Genomic DNA, 22858 nt, shown 5'->3' on the forward strand with positions numbered 1-22858 from the left:
CGCCCGCCGCCCCGCTCTCTCACCTCCACGAGTCGCCCCATTCCTCCCTCCCTCGCCCGCCGCCCCGCTCTCTCACCTCCACGGTATGTGTCCGGTGGGATTCATGAAGAAAGCCGACTCGACGGGGAGACCTGGCACCCGAGCAGCGGCAAACAGCAGCACGGGGAAGGAGCCTATGCTGTGACCGATGGCCATCGCAACCCTGCGCAGAACGGCCGCAGGTTACTGACAGAGAGCGAAATTTACGGGTCTTATGCTCCTCGAGCAACGAAGAGGATTAAGTGAGTACAGAAGGACAGCGAAGAGGACTATGAAGTAAACGGTGGAGTCCTATGGGATTAGTGAAAAGGAGAAAGACACATCGCCATCCCTAGCATGGCTTTTCCTGCTTGCTGACAGGAAAGATAGCTTGACCGAGCTACAATAGTCATGTCACATGTGCATTTGAACATGTATAACATGATGTGCCTTACCAGAAGAAATGTCCAGACTTTTACTTTGACAGAAAGTTGGCAGCACAATTCACACATTGATAACTTCTTTTCGACCAGAAATAAACCAAATTTTTAGCCAACCTCCAGGGAACAAATCTGCAGATACTGAGCTGTTCATAAAACAGCTATGAACATCGATAAAAAAAAAACAAAGAAAATCCATTTCAAAATCATCGCTTGATACCTCTTGATTTTGAGGGCACCTAGTAAGTCAACGATCAATTCAACCTTTTCCGGAATAGAATGCTGGAAATACCCGTCATCATCCATGTCCGTGAAGCCGTAACCTGTCACACAGAAATCACCATCTCAATTCCCATGTTTGCAGCATTTCATGTACACAACGACGATATCGAAGGACATCACCTTATTCCTATCCCTAACACAACCCTAACCGAACCCTGTTCCTATCTGCAACTCTAACTTAACCGTAACAAAAACCATAACCTAACCGTAATCCAAACTTAACTCTAAACCGATCTTTAAATGAAAGTGTCAATGACACTGTAGCTCACCACAAATAACGTTTTTATAATATTCAGATTTAGGCACTGCCTAAAAGCGGAGCTCCCGATGTGTAATGTGTAAGATTGAGAGGATACGCTTATTCCACGTAGCTGCTATGTACCACGTGACAATGGTGTTTCCCTGCCCATAACACAACTTTTGTCAAAGGTTAATTGGTTGCATGGAAGTGTTTACTTCGTATGAGTTTTTCTAGGCGGTAGCACACGGTTGCCATCTGTATATCGCAATAATAATTTATAAACCAAAATGAATCACAATTTGTGACAGTAGATGGCGCTATACCCGCTTTGTAGCGATGGCGTTCGAAATAAATAGGTTATGCTGCGTTCCGACATGTTTTGTAAAACTTTACTCTAATATAGACGTTTTATCGGCAGGGTGAAAAGGAAATACCAATTTTGCATTAAAGATATTGTCAATGAAATCTTGTAAAACGAACCAGACGAGTGTGACACCACAGACTGTTTGTTATCTGCGTTTTTTGCATAAATTGCATAAACCTATCTAATTTGCATAATTTTTTTTTTAAATATCAAAACCCCTAGCCCTTATTCATTCACATACCAAAAATGAGCAAAATCCGTTGAACCTGAACTGATTAATGGCAATTCCCATTTTTGCCAAAAAATTGCCGTGGCTCGAAAGTACGTCGACTGGCGTGCTCCAAAATATGACGTTCCATATGGGAGCATAGCAGTAACAACTATACCCAATTTCAAACATGTGGGTAAAACAGTTCTTGAGTTATCGTTGACCGAAGCGAAATGTTGACGGACGGACGGACGGACGGACGGACGTACGACGGACGACGACCCATGGCAATAGCTCAGCTTGACGATGTCAAGGTGAGCTAAAAATGGGGCACGAAAGTTAAGCTGAGCCTGCACATACTGTCGCCAATCAAAATTGCAATAATTTAAACTCCTCCCATCCGTGTTACCTGGGAAGTTTGGCACTATCACGCGTGCATGGGGTTCCAGCTTGTCTACCAGTGGCAGGAAGCCCATGTGAGAGCCGGGAGCGCCGTGTACCAATATTATAACAGGTTTTTTCAGGTCCTCTGTCGTGTTGGCTGAAATATGGAAACCAAGGGGCAGAAATTACAACGACTTCTTTGTAGAACAGTTACATCTATATACAGACTGAAGATGTATTCAAATAAAACTTAAACATTTATGATTTACTTCAAGAATTCATATCGGAACCTCCTGAATACACATGCATTTTGCAATCCACGGTTTACTCAGGAAGTTGTATTCATATCTGATTTTCTCAACTGATATCTTTTTCATGCAATTACTGCTTGACCAAGCCAATGCATGGCCATTCTGGCACAAGTTCAATTGCAGTATTCTACTTGATTCTTGGAGGATTATACCTGTATCAATGTAGGAAACCATCAAGTTGGCACTGACGCCAACGTATTTGGAACTGGACCAGTATTCCGATACACGACTGTTCTCATTCTCAGACAGTTCCTGGGATACGGCATTGTTCACAGATGCGTAAACTCCTTGGCACGTCTCCAGGTACTGGTACTGTAGCGGATATTTGTCTTTTAGATCTATTGATGTTTTTGTGCACATGGACCTGTAAAGTAAAGAGATGGCTCTGCAGGGCTCGAATTAACCGACGGCACCGACGGCAATTGCCGTCGGTGCCCCTATCAATTGCCGTACTGCCCCTGAAAATCCAACTCGACCGACGGCAGTCACCTGCCTTGCCCTTTTGTGTAATTGCCGTCGGTGCCCTTTAATCTACTGCCCTAGTTTCGTTTTTAGTCGAATCAACATAACACGTGCGCGTGCGTGCTGTAGTTGCAATGAGCTTAAAACCGATAGTCGCAGGAGGGAACAATAACAGCATCGGATAATTATTCACTCCTGATAGCGGGCATATAAAATTTATTGTTACTGTACTTCCATTAGCAGAGGGGGGTACAAGGGTCGGTGTTACGGTGTAAGCTTACATGGGGGCATATTGTTTTGTACATTAAAAGCAAGACGATGTTGATGTACTAATTTGTTATGAGTTTTCCTTTATTTTACAAAAGTGCCTTGGTGCCCTTCTCAAATTTTGAAAGTTGCCTTGGTGCCTTTTAAAATTGCCTCTGTGCCCTTCCATTTTAGAGAAAATTCAAGGCGATTTCTCACGTGCCCTAAAAAAATTGCCTTGCCCTTCTCGCCGCTTAATTCAAGCCCTGTGGCTCTGTATCAGTGTATGAACAGAGAAATTAATGGTCGCTAGCACAGTAGTAACCTCGTAACCTCCTAAGTAGTATTAGTCTTGAAGCCCAATAAATTATACAGAAGATGGACAGAGTCAAAGTTGATTAAATCGATAGAGCAACACTGTGGATTGCACTAGAAGTTTCAATTTTACAATTAAGCAAAGAACTGAGAAGAAATCAGCAACAAACACTAACAGTAACAGTCAGTAACACTAACAATAACACTAACAGTAACACTAACAGTCAGTAACACTAACACTAACAGTAACACTAACAGTAACACCAAGTTAACAGTCAGTAACACTAATAGTAACACTAACACTAACAGTAACATGAAGTAAAACTAACAGTAACAGTCAGTAACACTAACACTGTCACTAACAATAACAGTAATCAGTATACGATTAACACTGTGCTGGCAATCATCGACACGGTATAACCCCGTGTAATGAGACTGCCGTTAGCGATAGAGCACCTGACTTACCGTTTACCGAACCCGATGATTCGTGGACAGTTCCGATTATGTGAATTGTGTAGAAGAACATCGCTTTTTTTCACTACGAAACTGCTATACCAACGGTTTACAGTCGGTTTATGCCTTTTGCATAAATTATGTGTATATAGATTACCTACTTGAAGACGTAAACCGATCCTCAATTGCAAAAACCGAGCGAATTGCATCGTACGTGTATATTTATCAGCTAGAACTAGCACATTTCAATCCAACTACAAATTAATAACGAAAGCGTGTATGTTCACGGGCAGCGCCATATTGCCTAGTTAGTAGTTGCCAATCAGCGCGTGTACCGCCACCTAGTAACGTAATATTGAATAGTTTTTTAGAAGAAAAATTGTGAATATTTTATAGAAAAAAATAAAACAAAAATTGCATTTATATTGAACCAGGAGTTGATAAATACAATCTGTTTGATACAGTGTGGTACCCGGCAGGACTGCCAGACGACAGCTAATGCAGTGTCTGTCCTCTACCTTGACCATCTTGACAGAGAGCACTGCTCGTCTTGCTTCACTGCGCATGCGCCGGCGCCCAAAAGTTAGTAGACGGGTACCCGGTCTCACCTCTCGGCTTAGGAGTAATCGAGTAATCGAGCTCTCGGCTCCCATCGAGTAATTGAGGTGGGAGCGAATACCAGTCTAGAAAGTTAGGGAACCAGCTTTGGGAACCAGTCTACTAGAAGTGGGCGCGCAAATTTCAAAACAGCATAACGTTTCATGTCAGAGAGCTACAGACTTGCGCGATTTTGCGGTAATTTTAATTTATATTTTATAGTTTAATGGCAGTGAATACGGCTAGAACTCAGCTATACAGCTCTAGAACTATATCCCTAGCCTGACCTCAGCGAAGGGCTATACTTATAGTTTAACTATCAGTTCAACTTCTATAACTACTCATGCAGTACAATCAATAACTATTATTATTATTTTATTATTAATATTATATTGCAACATCCACGGAGTGAGGTTATTGTAATTTGTTATTCAATGTGTACTGTGTACACTGTATACTGTATAGTCACAGTGTACGTGTCACTGACGCAGCAACATTTAATGCCAACGCTAATGTATTAATTATTCATGTGACCACCCACATGTCTGATACTATCAGTATCACTATTAACCCGACCAGGCTGTGTGACTAACGTCAATACACCAATAAGGGTGTATACACCAATTAGAATACCTAGGGGTATTCTAACCCTAGCAATACCGTTTCCTGGAGCTATATCACTATCAGTATCAGTGATAGTATTTTGGTGTTTTTCCCAGCAGCTAGTTAACGACTGCTAGATCATCAGCATGGCTATGCGCATTGCCAGGCGACGATCGCTTAGACCGCTTACAATACCAAGAAGAAGGCAGGACACGGATGTCACTGATGTAGCGCAAGCCGGACCTAGCGCAGACAGTGACTGCTGGGAAGATGTGGAAATCTGGGAAGCAAAATGGTAACAATTAAGATCAGAGCTCTGTGCTGCACACTATAATGCACTGTACCATCATCTACTCTAAATGTGACCCTAACGATGATCATAATATGACAAGTCAATCATCCAAATAATAATTATTAGGATAAATACTGATGATACCGTTCAGACACCCACGCGTAGCTCAACACGCATACCCTCCCCCCCCCCTCACCGTTGCCGCAGGAAGGGCTACACACGTAGAACTAACTCGCACGATGTGAACTCGGGCTGATTGCATCGCGATCCACACTTGACGTAGGTCTTCGGCAAACACGAGTGAGGTGCAGCTGAACTGCTCTAGCGTCCTGGACGCCGCCGGCTGGATCACGACCTCCGACCTCCACCGCCCCGTAGAGTCAGCGCTCGCTTGGTGCCAGACCAAAGTGTCCGAGGTAAGCGCGAGACCGTCCCCTCGCTCACGCCTTGTTCGCTTGCCGAAGGTCGCAGAGCGGAGTCCGACGCATCGCGGGCACGTGCCGAACGGGTCACGACTGGGTGCACTGCTCTAGCGTAGTCTTGGGAGTGTCGAGTGTTGTAGTGGGACTAGCTTGGACCGTGGGCTCTCTTCTCGACTGGTGCTATTCGCTAACGGCCTCGGTAAGATGTGGGACGTACAGTCGACGATGCGGGGCGCTTGTAGATACTGCTATTTAGTAATGCTCGTATTTCGAGGTTTCCCCTTCACTTCGTTCTTGGTGTGCATTAGAAAAGATGTGTCAGATGTGAGCAATCAATGTATTAAGACTCATTTAATGCCAATCGAGCTCGCAGGTACGGTACAAAAACATGAACTCTAGATGGTTTATTTTTGGTACTACCAATAACACATTTTTACAATCCATACAATGCTATACAATTTTGTATAGATATGTTTATGGTATTGCATACATAACGAAGTACAGATGATTTTGCACTCTGAGCTCACATTTTAGTTTCACCTTTCAGGCGTGGAATGCCACCCAACAAGTACTTTTTCCATCGACGCGTTACAAGAGGGACCTAGATGATGCCATGTCCAGAGTTGAGCAGCTAGAAATAGAGCTACAAGGCTTGAAAAAACAGAAGCTTGATCATGAGGTATATATACATGTGTATGCGCACACACATACACATGCATGCACGCAAGCAGGCACACTCACACTTGTGTATATATATATAAATATATTTATATTCCATCTATGATTACAGCACAGCTAGACTGCGATGCTTTAGGCTATATGTCAGGACCATGGTGTGTGTTGCAACTGTTTTCAGGTAGTATCTGCAAAGCCAGACCACCAGTACTGCGAAAAATGCGCGGGACATTTGGCTGGTCATTTGCCGCAGGCTGCATGTGTAGGGGCAGCTCCTCCCCCTCCTCCTCCTCCTCCTCCTCCTCCGAAAGCAGCTCCACCTCCACCTCCTCCCCCACCTCCCCCTGGCAAGTTGAATTCATCAAAGAAGCCTGTGATCAAGAAGAGCAAGAAGGTATTTATTTGTTTTTGAGTCTTGTAAGTCTAATAAATGCCGATTTAGCGCCTTAAAAGTAAACTCCATTTGACTAATGAGAGCCCAACCAAATATGAACTAAACGTCGATGCCTGGTGTAGTGGATCTGAGTTTGCTATGACGGTCTCCATGGTTACAGGCAGAGAAGCCGGCAGCTGCGAGTCTGCCTTCGATAAGCCTGGACGACATCAAAAAGGTCAAGCTGAAGAAGAGGTCGCCGGCGAAAACCGCTACTCCCGTGAGTTCGCTCATCATCTATGTCCCACTTGTCGAGCACCCAATTATGCACTCAGTTTCCTCGTGGGATGGATGTTTCACTTAGCAGTGTAATTAAGGGCCCATTGTCAGAAACATTAATAGTAATGAGTATCATCAGTGTAAAATGCCCGACTTTTACACAACAGTTCTCTGGAAAAAAAGCTGTGACATTTTCTTCTCGTGATGTCGTAAGAATTTACGACATATCTGACAATAGGCCCCTGAGTGACGCGACTCATTCCCTAAATAAGCTACGTTATCGCATGTGACGTCACCTCGCGTCCGTCAACCCATCGTCTTCGTCCCGTCGTTATACGTACGTCGAGCCCGCCACGTCCTTCTCCACGCGTGCGGCGGCAACTGATGCGCCACCTGGTGTTGTTGCAGGGCACGCCGGAGGGGAAGCTGCGCACGCCCCTCATTACGCTCGACGCTCTCCGCTCCGTCACGCTGAAGTCGTCCGAGAAGAAGCGCCGGTCCGTCGGCCGGCGCGCCTCGAAGGAGAATGGCGGCGGCGGCGACTTCCGCAGCGGCCTCAAGCGGTCGCGCGTCGATCGGTGAGTAGCGGGAGGGGGAGGGTCGATCGGTGAGTAGCGGGAGTTTGAAGGGTCGACGTGAGTAAGCGGATAGGGGAGGGCGAATCGGTGAGTAGCGGGAGGGAAGGTTCGATCGGTGAGTTAGTCGGGAGTGGAGGGTCGATCGCGAGTACTGCGAGGGGAGGGTCCGATCGTTGAGATAGCGGGAGGGGAGGGTTCGTCGGTGAGTAGAGCGGGAGGGGGAGGGTTCAATCGTGAGTAGGGGGAGGGAGGGTCGATCGGTGATAGCGGAGGAGGTGGTCGAGTTCGGTGAGTAGCGGGAAGAGGAGGGTCGCTCGTGAGTAGGTGGAGGGGGAAAGGGTCGATCAGGTGAGGTAGGAGGGGGGAGGGGATGAGGTATATGGAGGGTCGGTCGTCAATCGATACGTGAGTACTGGGAGGGGAGGCGATCGTGATAGCGGGAGGGATGGAGTATAGGAGGGGATAGGGCGATCGTGCAGTAGGCGGGAGGGCAGGGTCATCGTGAAGTACGGAGGGGATGACGTATAAGAGGTTGGTCACACATCATCTACTAGCCAGGAGGCGAAGGGTCGATTCGGTGAGTAGCGGAGGGAGGGTCGATCGGTGAGTAAGCGGGAGGAGAGATCGGATCGGTGAGTAGCGGGAGGGGAGGGTCGATCGGTGAGTAGCGGGAGGGGGAGGTCGATCGTGAGTAAGGCGGGAGGGGAAAGGGTCGACCGGTGAGTAGGGGGGGAGGGTCGATCGGTGAGTAGCGGGAGGGGGAGGGGGTGGAGGTATAGGAGGGTCGGTCTTGCATCAATCGGTGAGTAGCGGGAGGGGGAGGGTCGATCGTTGAGTAGGGGGAGGGGATGGAGGTACAGGAAGATCGGACACACGTCGATTGGTGAGTGGGGGGGAGGGGGCGCAGGAGGGTCCGTCTGCACGACCGCCCACGGTCGAAGTGATGGGGAACGCGAAAATATCTGGACGATACCCACACACGTCTGGTGGATCTCGAGCATCACCACCCATTCTTGAGTGTCCTTGCCCATCCTCGAGAATCCCCGTCGGCCCCGGCGACGTCATTCATCTCGCTGCCTATCCTCTCATTGTTGCAGGAGCCCGGGAGGAACCCCGCTGAAGAGGAACGTGGAGGAATGCGGGGAGGGTCTCACACCGACGATGACGCGTGCCTTGAAGAAGAAGTTCGAGGTGAGCGGCAGCCGTGTTCGGTGAAGGAACCCTCGGCATGGCCCCGACCTCTTGAATTTCCAGCCAATAACTAGAGTCAAACCTGCCCGAGAGTCGACGTCTCCTTAGAGTGGATGCCTGTCTAGAAAGGATGCGTTTGGCATTCTCTCTGAGTGACTGTTATAGAGTGAAACCAGCTCGATAGAATCGAAACCAGTCTATAAAAGATACCTCTCAGAACCTGTTGAGTAACCCTTACATACATGTTTCACTGTAGTTAGTACTGGTTGCAGTGTTATATAATAGCTATATAATAGTTGTAGTTAGTAGCCAGTTAGCTAATTCTTAGCTAGTGGGATTTTATCATATATCCATGTATGGTATGCACGTAGGCACAATGCCACATCGCCTCCCATCGACCTGCGCAAAATTCTTTCCTTAAAAAATCGACGAAACGTCGAGTCGCGAAGAATTCTCCGTGTCGCGTCCTCACTCCCCGCCATCCGGAACATTCCAGAACACGAAGACCCCGTCGCCGAGGGACCTCACGTCAACTTCCCCGACCGACGACGGGTTCCAGGATTTCGACGACATTCCGACGCCGACGACGAGGAGGTCGGACGCGCGACGCTCCGGGGGGAAGCCCAGGAGAAGGTCTCACTCCCTGCTGAGGAGGTCCATCGGGAGGCAGTCTCCGGGGAAGCTGGTGGCGGCAGGAGCTAAGGGCGGGGACGGCGACGCGTCGGCTCGGTGGTCCGTGGCGCCGGATAGTCTGAACCAGGTTGCACCTGATATGTAGATGGTTAGGCAGAAGACATCTGTACCAGGTGTGATGTCGAGATGTGGTAACTGGTTTATGATGTTATTCTCATAAATGCATATATATATATATATATATATAATATGTATGTAACAGTTATCTTCCTCCTGATATGTGCACTTCTAGCTGATCTAGTGCTTTTCAAGAAGTTACTGAGCTACAGGAATTTTACAGGGCCTAGTTGTTATGTGAGGAAGATATATGATACCGGTGTGAGTAGGTATAAGGAATACGTAGCAGGGTACTAACAAATGCATGCAGAAGGATAATCTTTTATTTTGGTTGCTGGATCAATCAATTAATGATAGGACCGTAATTGTAAGGTTTTTTGGCTGATGTCGTTCGAGTGACGTATGGAAATCACGTTTACGTCTCTTTTCGTTGGGTAATTATACAATTACATGCATGTGACTGTACTGTGTGTACAGTAAATAAATGTTTTACCTACCCTCTACCCCCATGCATACATGCTTGTTTAATGGAAGGAGCTAACACCCCTTACCTCACGTACATTTGTGATTTTTTAACATTTTATTGTTTTGATTTTACGTCTGCATATATATATATATAGTTGCATTCGTTTTTATAATCCTACAGCTTTAAATTAATTTGTAAATTAAATATTAAAAATTATTAGTGGGAAACTAGAGTAACTGTAGTAAGTGAATGCGAACTACTGCAGAAAATAGATCACTAGTGATATATTTGTGGTTATATACAATATATATGTAGGGTAAAATTGTTATAGTGATACATATTATCAAGAGTAGATAATAGGAGAAGAGTATGACATCGTTTTAACAGCGTTCTGCATAGTTTTCAAATTGTAAATATTTTATCAATATGATATATTCAAACTTTACCTTGTTTTCGTCTATGATTCTCCCTTATTCCTTAATCATATGACACCACCAATTTTCCTAAAAATCGTATGTGTTCTTTGAATACGACATGGTTTCAAGCAGTTTTCACGAATGGACGCATGTGTTCGGCGAAAGTTTATGCCAAAGTTATGCGACGGCAGCACCAGGTTGTAACCAAGATACAAGATAGAGAATAGAACACTAATCCCATAAATGATAATAAACTTTCACCGAACACATGCGTCCATTCGTGAAAACTGTTTGAAACCGTGTCGTATTCAAAGAACCTTTTTGAAGAACACATACGATTTTCAGGTAAATTGGTGGTGTCATATGATTAAGGGAGAATCATGGACGAAAACAAGGTAAAGTTTGAATATATTTATTCACATATTGATAGAATATTTACAAGTTGAAAACTATGCAAAACGCTGTTAAAACGGTGTCATACTCTTCTCCTATTATGTACTCTTGATATTATACAAACCAACGTCTGAATTATGCTCTGTACTTGATCATGTAATATATTACATAAAAGTCAATGCAAAACACGCTGTTTTTGTCTCGATATAGAATTGATTTGCAAACTCCAACAGATGCATGAAAAAAATGATGCCTTTTATTAGTGGCCGAAAATACAATTCCGCATGACTGACATTTCAGCACCAGGTTCAAAGCAGCATGCGCAATGATAAACCTCATAAAACCCTATAAATAACAGTACCACGAACATATGTACGCTACGTGGGTTATCACCAGCATGTAGACAGGACTTGGGGTCGACATGCTCTTGATATTACGCAGAGTATGTATAGACAGCATCAGGAACAAATAATCACACATTTTTATTTGCGATTATTTACTCCCGACTATACATATATTCGTGATTGCAGCTGGGACATAAGTATGACCACGCGCCATAGCTGTCTCCTATTCTCACCAATTTCCTATAAATTCTCGGCCGTCGTCATTCTCAAGATAAACGAATCCCCCCAAAACACACTGCAATTCACGCAATACTTGTCACGCACAAGCGTCCGATTTAATCTCGCACCTCAAACTGTTCGATTCCCGCCTAAAACAGAGAGAACACGAGCGTTCTTGTATAATTTCCCCAGTACACTTTAGCACACAACTTCCTGATAACATACTGTCTGGCCAACCTAGACTGTCATATTATCCCAGTAAGGATCAGGACTACTTCACATGCCATATACAGTCAAACTTGTATACGACATACGAGGGCTGTATAAAGAAAATCCCAAAAGTCCTTCACAGACAGGCGTTCATGCTACAGCGTAGAACAGGATGGTTGCATTCAGGAAAACAATATGCACAAGTATATTAAATTCTCCAAAAATAGCGATTGGAGATCGGTTGATATATCCTGTCTCAACAGGGCTGCTGCTTGTCGATGGAGATGGAAGAAGCTGTACGTTTGTAACCAGTATATTGCATGTACACGTGCGCAGTATATTGCCAACTGCAGTAAATCCCTCTGGCTTCGCCCAGCAACTTCCTTCGCGCTAATTTAATAACCGCAGAAACGACGTATCTTGTCCTACTGAGAAAGACAACTGCACCACCTTTGGATGTTTCCGCTATTTCGGTCAAGACAATCCGATTTGCATGAGTTTTCGGCCAAACTCGACTGTGCCGATTTAGGACGTAACGACGTAACGACGGTTGGCCGAAGCTGGCGGTCACTCACGCCAGGAGGGTAGGTCAGTTCGGAACCCGGATAAAAATGCCCGCTGAACACGCGCATCATGACGCAAACGCAAACGAGCAACGCACGGCGTACGACGCTAACATCGCCCCCCTCCCTCATCCCTCCTCCCCTCGCTGCTAGGTTGTATGTACAGCATCTCAGACTGAGAAACACCCTGCGCCGCTGCGACGTAACGGCCGAGCGACCTTGACGTGACCTCGAACGCTGCACGTGTGACCTTGACCTTCGCTACTTCTTCACGACCTGCACGACATCCTCGTCTTCCAGCTCGTGCTCCTTGCCGACCTTCTGCGGATTGTGCTTCACCGACGAGCCCCACACGAGGGCGCTGCAAACACACGAAAGAGAGACGTGATCGCAGGCTTGACGACTAGGACGGGAGGAGAGGCGTGACGCCGGACAGACGCTCCCCCACGACTCGCGGTCGACGGCGTGGGAGAGATTTGCGAGCATTTCGCTCTCAAATATAGAGTCAGTCGTCGTTCGTTACGGTTCAGTGAAAAAAATACACGGGGGCTCGGGGCGATTTAGCCCCCGAAATGCCAAAAAGAGCCCCGGAAATGCCAAAAAGAGCCCCCGTAAATTTGCATAGAGTTCAATGCAAACCAAATTTTAGAGTGCTGTTTTCATGCACGCAAGCTTGAAAAGTAGCCCCCGAAAAATAAATTTTTATTTTTTCCCGTTACGGTTACATATTTCTAGTCGAGAAGTTATTTCGGCGTGTTACTGTAATTGGCACCTCGACTTCACACGAAACGAGACCTCAACGCAGGACCTCAGTTTTGCCATGTGATACAAATCGTTCAGTGACATATCAGAGATGCGAACATAAAAAAATCGACAATGCTTGTCAGCTGACGGCTTGATAGAGTCGATGTTGACATGGCACTAGCGGTGAAACGGCCCCGCGAAGCTTCTCAGCTCGTTAGCAGTTAAACGATGGAATGAATGCTCACTATTTGAACTCCTTCATCAAGTTTCTGTGAAGCTGATTGCAGAAGTCCTCTATGGTTTTCTTCTCGTTCTGCAGAACGACGGGAGCGTTGTAGTCGGGAAGCTGTCCTTTTGGCTTTGTGTAACTGTGAAACACCCGACAATGAATTAGCCATAATAAAGATATTGTTTGTTTGCCCTCACCCGACCGATCCGCCAAAACGGGGGCCGACTCAAACAATTTTATTGATCTTTCCCATTCTTTTTTTTTTACAAATTGTATCACTGTACAAATCTGTAGGCAATACATTATGTACCAAGCAAAACAAACATTCAACATAAAAGGTATCTCCACACAAGCACACCCGAGTATGTAGACACCATGCTAAATTAGTAAAAAGACCCCCTCAAAAAAAATAAAAGCCTACCTACCTACCCAAACTTTTCAGCCTGGGTCGGGTGAGGGCAAACAAAGATTTTTTTAATTGTGGCCTTAAATATTATCACGTCACTATTATACACTTCATTATCAGTCATCGAAGAGAGGAGGGTGTGTGCATGTCAGTCTGCATGAGAGTTAGAAACAGAGCAGAGTGAGAGAGAGGCAGCAAGGAAGAGAGAGAGAGAAAGACAGAGAGAGGGGAAGGGAGGGAGGGAGGGAGAAAGAGAGAGAGAGAGAGAGAGAGAGAGAGAGAGAGAGAGAGAAAGAGAGAGAGACTGCAGAGAAGCACATTTCACTCACATGCGGCACAGATTGAGGTATTCCCACATCTTCTCCAGCAGGTCGTCAAAATTCCACTTGTGATGAGCAGATATCGGCACAGTATGTGGGATCTTATAGATGATATCAAGCTCCTAACACAGACAAGTCAAACTTATAGATGATATCAAGCTCCTAACACAGACAAGTCAAACTTATAGATGATATCAAGCTCCTAACACAGACAAGTCAAACTTATAGATGATATCAAGCTCTTAGCACAGATAGATCAAGCACAACACTTCACTCGAAACATTTCCACACCACCCCATCCGCACTCGCCCTGAAAAATTTCGCTCGTTCCCAACCAAAGAATAGGAAAGACTTGAGAGAAACAATCGAAAGGCATCTGTCTGCCACACATCAGTAAACAGACTACATGAATCTCCCAGACTCTACTCTTCGCAAGCGAGTCGATTGAGATTCTTGTATAATCACCTCAGTCTAGAACATGACCTTCCGATAATATGCCGTCCGGCCAACCTAGATGTTCGTATTTATGCCTGTAAGAACCTACGTCACATCCCTATAATTCTTTACAGGCAACAGCTTATACAGTCAACCCTGTACATAATGGATAGGGAAAGGGAAATGAAAGAGAGATTCGATGGACGATGCGGCGAGGCGTTACCTCGATGGAGATCTGGTCGATCTTGTTGAGGATGTATATGCAGGGAACGTAGATGCGGTTGCCCTCGACGACGTCGATGAGGTCTTCCGACGTGCTGTCCTCGCTGAAACACGATCACGCCACCACAATCAACGCGCGCCACAAACCGCGTGGTTTTTCCACCGCAAACATCCGCTGCATTAAGAAGCAACTGCATTAAGAATCAAATCTCGTCGGCCGATCTTCGTCGAGTAATCGCACTGCGAGACTGTCGTACTAGGACAAGCGGCTGTTCTATAGAGGTGGTTTTAGTGTATAACTGCCACTAAAGGGAAATGTCAAGTGTCTTCTACGTGTGTGGACTTTATAGTCCTTTCTACAGAGGTGCCTGCTAATACATGACTGCTTGACTGTATATCTATTCTATATATATGAAACCTATGAAAAAATTGTAGCGTCAGACAGTCACGTGGAAGACACTATGAATTAACCGTCATACCGTAGAGTGATATCGGCATTGTGCAGCTTGTATTCGCTGAGAATTGTTCGTACCAATTCTAGATCCAACTCCGACTGCACTGTCTGTGAGTGAAGCAAAGAATCACAAATCAATCAAGTTTTCCATACGAGCACAACAGCAATAATACAGAGAATCAAAGTACATCATACTTCACCGATACGCTCACGAGCAGAACCAGGATACCGAGTCAAAGTCACAGTCCTCGCCAAAGATGGCAGATCGATTCGCGACACCATCGTATCGGCAATAATTTCGGACTTATCGCATAATTAGATGACTTCACACCACTTCCACAATTATCACATTAATGCCGCCCTTGTTTAAGTGCAACTTTGACTTTGCGTAACTTCGTCACGAAGCATTTTTAGAATGCCCGCATCAAAACGCTGACTGGCAAGAGCTCTAACCGCCGATTGTTACCGGTGAGTAGCATCTCACGCGGATCGTGTCACAACCCACCATGACGTTCAGGTTAATGCCGCCCTTGTCCTTCTTCTTGAAGTAGATGTTCGGCGGTTTCTTGTTGAGACGAATTCCGAAGCCTTCGAGCTCGTGCTCGATGAGACGCTTGTGTACGAGAGGCTTCAGCACATCGAGAATGATGAAGATCAGGCTGCAGGTGCGTGCGACTGCGAGCAGGAGAACGAAGCACCGCGTCAACACAACTTCAGCGTTAACGAGCGCGCACGTCGCTCTTACCACGTCATTGGATCGCGTTACCTAGCGTCCGGGCTGACACACGATAATGTCACATTCTTGGTGACGTTTACACCTATTGTATTCGTTCATTATTTTTATTATTTATTAGTATTTATAATTGAATCATGATCGTGTTAGCTAGCATCCGTGCTAATACACAACATTGTCACATTCTCGTTGACGTTTACGTTTGTCGTATTCGTTCATTATTGCTTGTTATTTATTAGTATTTATAATTGATTCATGCTCGCCTGATTCTACATTCATCTCTAATCTATCTAGGTGCCAAAAAATTCGTCAGAGATTGTATCAGGGAAAACACTGTGCAACACTTACAGTGTGGTGCAAAAGTTCTATGAGAAAAATTTAAGTTACCTGCTATGACCTGCCTGCCTCTGCCCTTTCCATCTTTGGCACCTTCGATGATACCTGGCAGATCCAGCAACTGAAACGCATATATATAATTAACACTAGGATAAGGTTATCATCGAAATAATCCGCAAAATATAACAATAACAACGCGCTCAATCGCTCTCTCAGCAACAGCTCTGCACGGCTGCAGACCAAACGTTCGTCACACCCGCCCGCGTGTTCGACTCGCGTCGAGGAATTCTCGGTGCCCTGCTCACCTGCACTTTTGCTCCCTTGTACTTGATCACTCCCGGAACGGTGGTGAGTGTCGTGAACTCGTACGCGGCCACCTCGGAATAGACCCCCGCGAGATTGCTCAGCAGTGTCGACTTGCCGACCGACGGGAAACCTACGAGGACGGATGAGGTTGCCACGGAGATCAGGGGTCCGTTGTCAGAAACATCGCGAGTAGTTATTACTATCATGAGTCTAAGCGTCATTACTTTTGCACAACATTTCATTTCCAAAGTTATGATGTTTCAAACTTATGATGTCATAACTACTACTGCTTTTTCTGACAACGGCCACGTAACTTTGAAATTCCCCAACCTTTCCTCCACATTTCCCTAATCCAATTTCAATTTGCACTGACCAGTTACACAATGAAAGCATGCACCAACAACAAATAATAGGCTCCAACCACCCCTCACAGCTATCTTTTTCACTGATATTAATAACAAATAATTATTATATAAACTGTTAAAACTCAATATTTTTTATTTATATTTATGGGAAACAATTTGAGAGAGATTTGCGAATAACCACTTATTTTCGCCTGCTTGAGATTACTATTACCATTGTAATTATTATTATTATTATTATTTTGATGTTAGAAAGACAACAGCACTTCGTAAATAAAAAAATAAATTTCAACAGTTTTATGCAGCCACTATATATAAGTTTGACAATTATAAAACATCTTAAAACAGTATTTTGTGGTAATCTTCTACACAGCTAAACCGAGGAATTTTCTGAAGATTCACACCTGTACGTGATCACAGGCACTTGGAACATCACAATAAAAAAAATTATGGTAAATAAAGAGATCTTTTATTCGTTGTTTATGCACAGCGGCGAGCGTGCGTTGTACTCGTGTGTTGCATAGGAGCATTTGAATGGCGTTTACAAGAAGTTATCGGCAATAATAGGCGAACTAGAGTAGAGAAACATTACAAGACTTTGGTGGTAAATACATTTCGTGTTTATGACGTACCATTATTTTTTTTATTGAGACGTTCCAAGTGCCTGTGTACATGATAGCCTACGTTGGTATAATTCCTCACATATACATGTATGCAACTTGGGCTTACACACTTAACACCTGCTATTCGCACCTACGAAACCGATTCTAGCATCTCCTGTCTTGGCCACGTCAAATCCCTCTCCGGCACCGCCTCCTCCTCCCTTTGGTGTGATGAGCTCTCGTCGTAATTTCGCTAAGCGGGCTTTCAGTAGACCTAGATGAGCGCTGGTGGCCTTGTTTCTTTGAGTTCTGGCCATCTACAGTACAGCGTAGTACAAACAGCATGACCAAACTAAAAAAACCTACACAACGTAATCGTTATGTTTTTCCTTATGTGACCTTATGTGGCCAATAGTGGCTAAAATCGTTCCGGAATAATTAACTCCAACCCCCTGTGTGAATACAAAACGGTAATGTGTGAATGCAGTCAGAACCGAGTTTACGGACTTGCCAACCCTGATTGATCATAGTGTCACTATTAGTGAGATTACAAGATAAGTTTCGCCGATCTGACAATGCATGTCACAGGCACTTGGAATGTTTCAATAAAATACAATGCTAAATAAATATGAAATCTACTTACTACCAAAGTCTTAATGTTTCTCTCCTCTCTTTCACCTATTATTGCCGACAATTTTCTGTAAATGCCGTCCAAATGCTCATCTGCAACACACGCTGGCTGCCGCACGCTAGCTGAGCTGCACACTGACACATAATTATATAGCACTGAGCAGGTAGGAAAGCGTGCTGCCAAAATTCGCTCGACGCTCGCTTGATTTCACGCGAATACAACACAAACATTCAACCATTCCACTCCATCTTTGTTTCTATTTGAAGAACAATGTTCACTTGTTATAAAAACATACTGTCTGTGTTCGTAACCGAGCTGTGTCACGAGAAATCACACAAAGCCTGATGAAATTCTCGCGTTCGCTCCTGTTTCGCAGTTTATGTAAATGGCTGTCGGAATCAGGAAACACCCAACGGCGCTCTTCGTGACCTCATTTTTGCGCCACATCCACGCATCATTTTTGCAACGCTCCACTGGCGGCTTTGATGAGGCTCGTACGGGAGTTGGAAAGCAGCGTGGTAGTTTCCCAAAATGCAGTGTGCCGCCTATAGCCCTGTACTTGCAGCCATTTACATAAACTGCGCAACGGAAGCGAACGCGAGAATTTCGTCCGGCTTTGTGTGATTTCGGATGACACAGCTCAGTTACAATCACAGACAGTATGTTTTTATAACAACTCCTTCAAATAGAAACAAAGATGGAGTGGAATGGTTGAATGTTTGTGTTGTATTCGCATAAAATCAAGCGAGCGTCGGGCGAATTTTGGCAGCACGCTTTCCTACCTGCTATATATTTATGTGTCAGTGTGCGGCAGCGAGCGTGCGGTGTACATGTGTGTTGCAGATAAGCATTTGGACGGCATTTACAATTACAGGAAATTGTCGGCAATAATAAGTGAAAGAGAGTAGAGAAACATTAAGATTTTGGTAGTAAATAGATTTCGTATTTATTTAGCATTATATTTTATTGAAACGCTCCAAGTGCCTGTGATGCATGTGTTCGAATCAGAACGTGCCAAATCTACACTGCCACTGGCGCTGCCTACTACTACTAGTACTAGTAGTAGTACAGCCTACAGGGACTACAGTCTACATAGCTCCAAGAAATGGTACGTATTGCTAGGGTTAGAATACCGTTTCAAATTCTTGCCCATAAAAATGTGTAGTTGGCTCGGTATCCAAACATCAACACAGCTATATATGCGTCACATGTAATAGCTCAAACAAATCTATAAACCTCTGGCTTGCTCGTGGTAACTGGGCGCTACTGATTTATCGAGTTATGCCGTATTTTCTGAGATGAATTGGATCAAAACAACCAGACAGCCGCCATGTCCGCCATGTTCAGTGCAGCTAAAATCGGCAATGGACCCGATTTTCACAGTGCGTAGGCCTAAACACAAGGCAAGTACATATCTTCGCAATGATAATAGATCGCGTTGTTGTAGATTGATGTCCTGGTTTTCAATGTTTTAATATTTATATATATATACGACGCGATGCTTATTTATGCTCGCGCCAACGCGAGTTGCAACGCTATGTTTTCCGCGTTCCGATCGAAAAGCATGCGCATTGGAAACATTTAACATGGGGGTTGGCGGTTGGTTGAAATTTCGGTTCGGCTCTTGAAATTTACACTGTGCACAGCGAACTGAGCATTAGTTTTAATAACAACGCTGGACTACTATAAGGTGAAGGTTATACTTGATACAAAACAAGGCAGAAATGCTTAGATGATCATTTTATTTGAAATATACGTAATTGTTCGGTAGTTCTTGTAGAGGTACACGATTTTCTAATGGATGGATGTCAGGCTGTATATTGACGTTAGTCACACAGCCTGGTCGGGTTACACTTACTTAGTCTACAGTGATAATTATTAGTAAAACGATGCATGACAACGTTACCTCAGCCTCTATTCCGGCGATTTTATCGACGATAGTCGTCATGTTTAATATTTAGATACTGCAACTATTAAAAGCAGATATGAGAGCTATAATCTTGAAAATATGTGCTATTTTACCACACGCGACTCTCTACTGCCATTAACCCGGAAGTAAATACTCTCTCCGGAAATGGCTGCCGTAGTTTCTATTTATATGGTTTATAGCAGTATTTATGTCATTATCAAGTTAGATATTACACATATAATGATACATTAATTTATGTAAGATAACAGTCTGTGTAAAAATGTTTATATTTAGAAATATTCGGTTTATTGACCCCGTGTTTGACGTCAGAGGTCAACATCCGGGGATTGTTCTGCGACGTTTCTCTGTTTTGCAGCGGGTGGAAACTTGTGTAGTCTTTATGTTCATATTTCTCCGTTATGCAAGCGTGTACATTTTCGTGAACATTATCAGGTGGTACTTTGGTGTGTGTGAATTTTGTTTGTATAGATTAGGATAGTATTTGTTGTATTGAAATCGAAACATGGGCGGAGGGAAAAAAGACGAGAAGTCGGCGCACACTAGCTGCTCAGCAGAGGTTCAGAAGTGTGAGCAAGAAGAACAGCCGGTCGAAACTGGGACAGTAGCAGAAGCAGCGACAGGTATTATTGTAATCCAGTGTTGCATAACATGCGTTATAACTTATAAGCTTGTAGTTACGCGTGGGAGCCTTACTTGTACGTGTCGGAGTGAGTGCGGTACGTCACGATGATCTGGTGTTTGTTTTGTAATTCACTGAGTTAACGACCACGTCTAATGACATTTTGGAAAATTAAAAACCATTGACATTGTTTACAAGTTGCAGGTTGCGACTTTGACGCTAAACGTTACGGTTGGTCGTTGTCGCTGCAGTGCGCCTTAACTTTTACATATAAGGAGAAAGCACAGTACACGGGTGTCATATGTTGCATTGTCCGTCACAACCAACCGGCAACACGGTCACCTGCAGAGGCTGTGGGCCAGAAAATGCAAAATTCATCAGATCTGTCTGACAAAAAAACGGGTTTTGACGTGCAGGTCTGTTGAATTCTACTTGGATCATTATCCAACAATGTTTTTTCCTACAACTTGTCACTCGGCGTTCTTTACCTGACGATAACAATGGCAAAAAATCAGTGGGTTGAGCACAAGTTGGCTCAATGCTGAACCTACTGTCCGGCGGATTGAAACGAGATTTCGCATTCCCTATTGTGAGTACTGTTTCAGTTTCAGCTCTAATTTCTGGCAGCAAATCTGAAGCATTAACGGTGGGGGGGGGGCTCAGTGTGTATAGAGTGTGTGCATTTGGGGAATGGTGAAAGCTTGAACAGCTAAGTTATAATGTAGGTCAGCATATATATATGCTCCAGTGAGTAAATAATGTGCATGGTGTTATGCAATTGCATACGTTGTTATCGCTATCAGTTTAGTTATCTATACAGTTGGATATTTTTCTTTGTTTCATCAGAAACATGATATATGCTGTGAGCATATTCTGGTATGAAAAGTGCAGAGCATTGTATAATTTTTTTGGCTACCAAACTCACTGTGTGTACATTTAAATGCCTGGTCCTAATTTCAATTCTAAGCATAGCAATGCTTTCTTCATCATCTTTGAAGTTTACACATACTATTTTCACACCCTACAGTGACTGTGTTCACCTAGCAGGGTCAAGTCTGAAGTAAAGGCAAAAACTCCAGGTTAAGCAGGAGGTTGGCCATCATATTGTACTGTGATTGCAATGATTGGTGTGCATCTACAGTCTCGGTGCAAAGTTAGCTTTGTTTGCAAAGTTGCTAGGTTCAGCTCTCAGTCTTTGTTTCCTAAATTGCGGCATTTTAAAACCGGTATGCTTCCATGCTACAGTGACGCCTTTGTATTTTTTTAAATAAGTTTACATTTTATGGTAATTACATATAACATCACATATATATATACATTATTGTGAGATGGCTGAGGTTTGGTCCATAAAAAACATTCTGCAGTAGAAAAATTCTGCTCCAGCCTGCTGTATTTCGCAGCCTGCTGTATTTCGGAAGGTCTCAATATCTCGTTCTCTTTCAAAACCTAAAGCTGGGAAATCTGGAAATTCACATCCGACCATGAATGCTGAAGGTTATATTTAGGGCCAACCAACGTAAGTGCTGAAGAAGTGAGGTCATGCCGATATATAAAAGGCAAACAAGTCGCGTAATTCCTTAAAACAATTTGCAGAATTGAAGTCCGTCGACACTCACTTGGTTAGTAAGGGTAATCACGGGAGCTGGGGGTGGGGGTGGGATGGGCTTGTGCGTCAAATCTAATTAATCGTTTAATTGCTTATCAGGGAGAGCGCTAGTTACCGTTACTTAGTCGCTGTTTGTACAGCCCTCTTCCCCGCCTCTCCCCTTCACCACCACAGGCATGCTGCTAAGTGGCGGTGGCTGGCGTTCACATTGTCGCCTGTGCAACAAGGAAACACTAACGTCAGTTGACCGTGTACCTCATGCATGTTGCCCTCGAGTTACGTGGTTATTAGTTTAGCTTGCAGTGTCGATGACTCCTGTAGTGCAGTGCCAGAATCAGTAAAAACTGTAGGCTGTAGCCATTCGTAAGGTTAGGGCTGAGGTGACAATTTAGTAAATTCTCGTGTTAAAAAAGGCGCAGTGGTGAAAGGTGAGCAGGGTTCACATGGTTTCTTGCAATAAGGGAGCTCCCTCAGCAAAGCTTGGACAGCCTAACAAGAAAATACTGATTTATGATTGGCGATTAAAAAGTTTTTCCCCAAAAAAAGTTAATAGTGCATACTGCATAGTTTCTATTAATTTTCTGGCAGCAGATCTGAATGTCTCGGAAAAGTGTAGATATATATATGCTAATCCTGGCGTGACTTTTGCATGACGCTCCACTTGAATAGTTTGGCAATATGCCTCTCATCCATAATCGCATAATCTCAGAGCGCGGTGGAATCTACTGCTCGTGCTGTGCATGGATTTCACACTCTCCATTTCGCTCTCTCTTTCTCTCTCTCTCTCTTTCTCTCTCTCTCTCTCTCTCTCTCTCTCTCTCTCTCTCT

The 22858-nt window shown here is 44.4% G+C and overlaps 4 protein-coding genes across 5 annotated transcripts in view; 2 read left to right on the forward strand and 2 right to left on the reverse strand.

The window, feature by feature from the left end:
* Positions 1-72: 72 nt before the first annotated feature.
* Positions 73-4291, reverse strand: LOC106814839 (uncharacterized hydrolase YNR064C-like). The gene is made up of 5 exons (XM_014819199.1): positions 4243-4291; positions 2401-2612; positions 1963-2094; positions 679-781; positions 73-202 (listed from the first exon to the last, which is right to left on the reverse strand). Exons 2-5 carry the CDS (start codon positions 2606-2608, stop codon positions 73-75), a joined length of 573 nt encoding a protein of 190 aa, XP_014674685.1. The 5' UTR covers positions 2609-2612; positions 4243-4291.
* A 148-nt stretch (positions 4292-4439) lies between these two features.
* LOC106814842 (proline-rich protein 11-like) lies at positions 4440-10727 on the forward strand. 2 transcript variants are annotated; one of them, XM_014819204.1, is made up of 9 exons: positions 4440-4519; positions 5041-5219; positions 5500-5632; positions 6186-6317; positions 6495-6707; positions 6868-6966; positions 7374-7543; positions 8641-8734; positions 9231-10727. In XM_014819204.1, exons 2-9 carry the CDS (start codon positions 5071-5073, stop codon positions 9510-9512), a joined length of 1272 nt encoding a protein of 423 aa, XP_014674690.1. In that variant the 5' UTR covers positions 4440-4519; positions 5041-5070; the 3' UTR covers positions 9513-10727. The 2 variants fall into 2 exon arrangements, with proteins under 2 accessions (XP_014674690.1, XP_014674689.1); XM_014819203.1 differs by having other exon boundaries at positions 4453-4519; positions 5044-5219.
* Positions 10728-10993: 266 nt separating this feature from the next.
* On the reverse strand, positions 10994-19932 carry LOC106814846 (GTP-binding protein 128up). Its single transcript, XM_014819210.1, has 10 exons — positions 19782-19932; positions 17396-17561; positions 16280-16410; positions 16026-16095; positions 15411-15580; positions 14931-15013; positions 14453-14555; positions 13804-13916; positions 13085-13207; positions 10994-12456 (listed from the first exon to the last, which is right to left on the reverse strand). Exons 1-10 carry the CDS (start codon positions 19821-19823, stop codon positions 12357-12359), a joined length of 1101 nt encoding a protein of 366 aa, XP_014674696.1. The 5' UTR covers positions 19824-19932; the 3' UTR covers positions 10994-12356.
* A 186-nt stretch (positions 19933-20118) lies between these two features.
* The window catches only part of LOC106814840 (histone-lysine N-methyltransferase 2D-like), a 24758-nt gene continuing 22018 nt past the window's right edge, over positions 20119-22858 (forward strand). The window contains exon 1 of the mRNA XM_014819200.1: positions 20119-20425. Within this exon, the coding sequence (XP_014674686.1) occupies positions 20308-20425 (118 nt within the window). The 5' untranslated portion in view covers positions 20119-20307. The remainder of the gene's footprint in view (positions 20426-22858) is intronic.

This window comes from Priapulus caudatus, unplaced genomic scaffold, assembly GCF_000485595.1.
Source record: "Priapulus caudatus unplaced genomic scaffold, Priapulus_caudatus-5.0.1 Scaffold989, whole genome shotgun sequence".
NCBI classification, from domain to species: Eukaryota; Metazoa; Priapulida; class Priapulimorpha; order Priapulimorphida; family Priapulidae; genus Priapulus; species Priapulus caudatus.

Coding starts and splice junctions, on each gene's coding strand:
- LOC106814842 (XM_014819204.1), top strand. CDS start 5,071: ATGGCTATGCGCATTGCCAGGCGACGATCGCTTAGACCGCTTACAATA. Junction 5,220..5,499: donor GAAATCTGGGAAGCAAAATG/GTAACAATTAAG, acceptor CACTTGACGTAG/GTCTTCGGCAAACACGAGTG. Junction 8,735..9,230: donor CCTTGAAGAAGAAGTTCGAG/GTGAGCGGCAGC, acceptor GGAACATTCCAG/AACACGAAGACCCCGTCGCC.
- LOC106814839 (XM_014819199.1), bottom strand. CDS start 2,608: ATGTGCACAAAAACATCAATAGATCTAAAAGACAAATATCCGCTACAG. Junction 782..1,962: donor GATAGTGCCAAACTTCCCAG/GTAACACGGATG, acceptor TCTGTGTGACAG/GTTACGGCTTCACGGACATG. Junction 203..678: donor GGTGCCCTCAAAATCAAGAG/GTATCAAGCGAT, acceptor CGTTCTGCGCAG/GGTTGCGATGGCCATCGGTC.
- LOC106814846 (XM_014819210.1), bottom strand. CDS start 19,823: ATGACGACTATCGTCGATAAAATCGCCGGAATAGAGGCTGAG. Junction 16,411..17,395: donor TGCTAGAATCGGTTTCGTAG/GTGCGAATAGCA, acceptor CCGTCCTCGTAG/GTTTCCCGTCGGTCGGCAAG. Junction 15,014..15,410: donor GCATTAACCTGAACGTCATG/GTGGGTTGTGAC, acceptor CTTCACTCACAG/ACAGTGCAGTCGGAGTTGGA.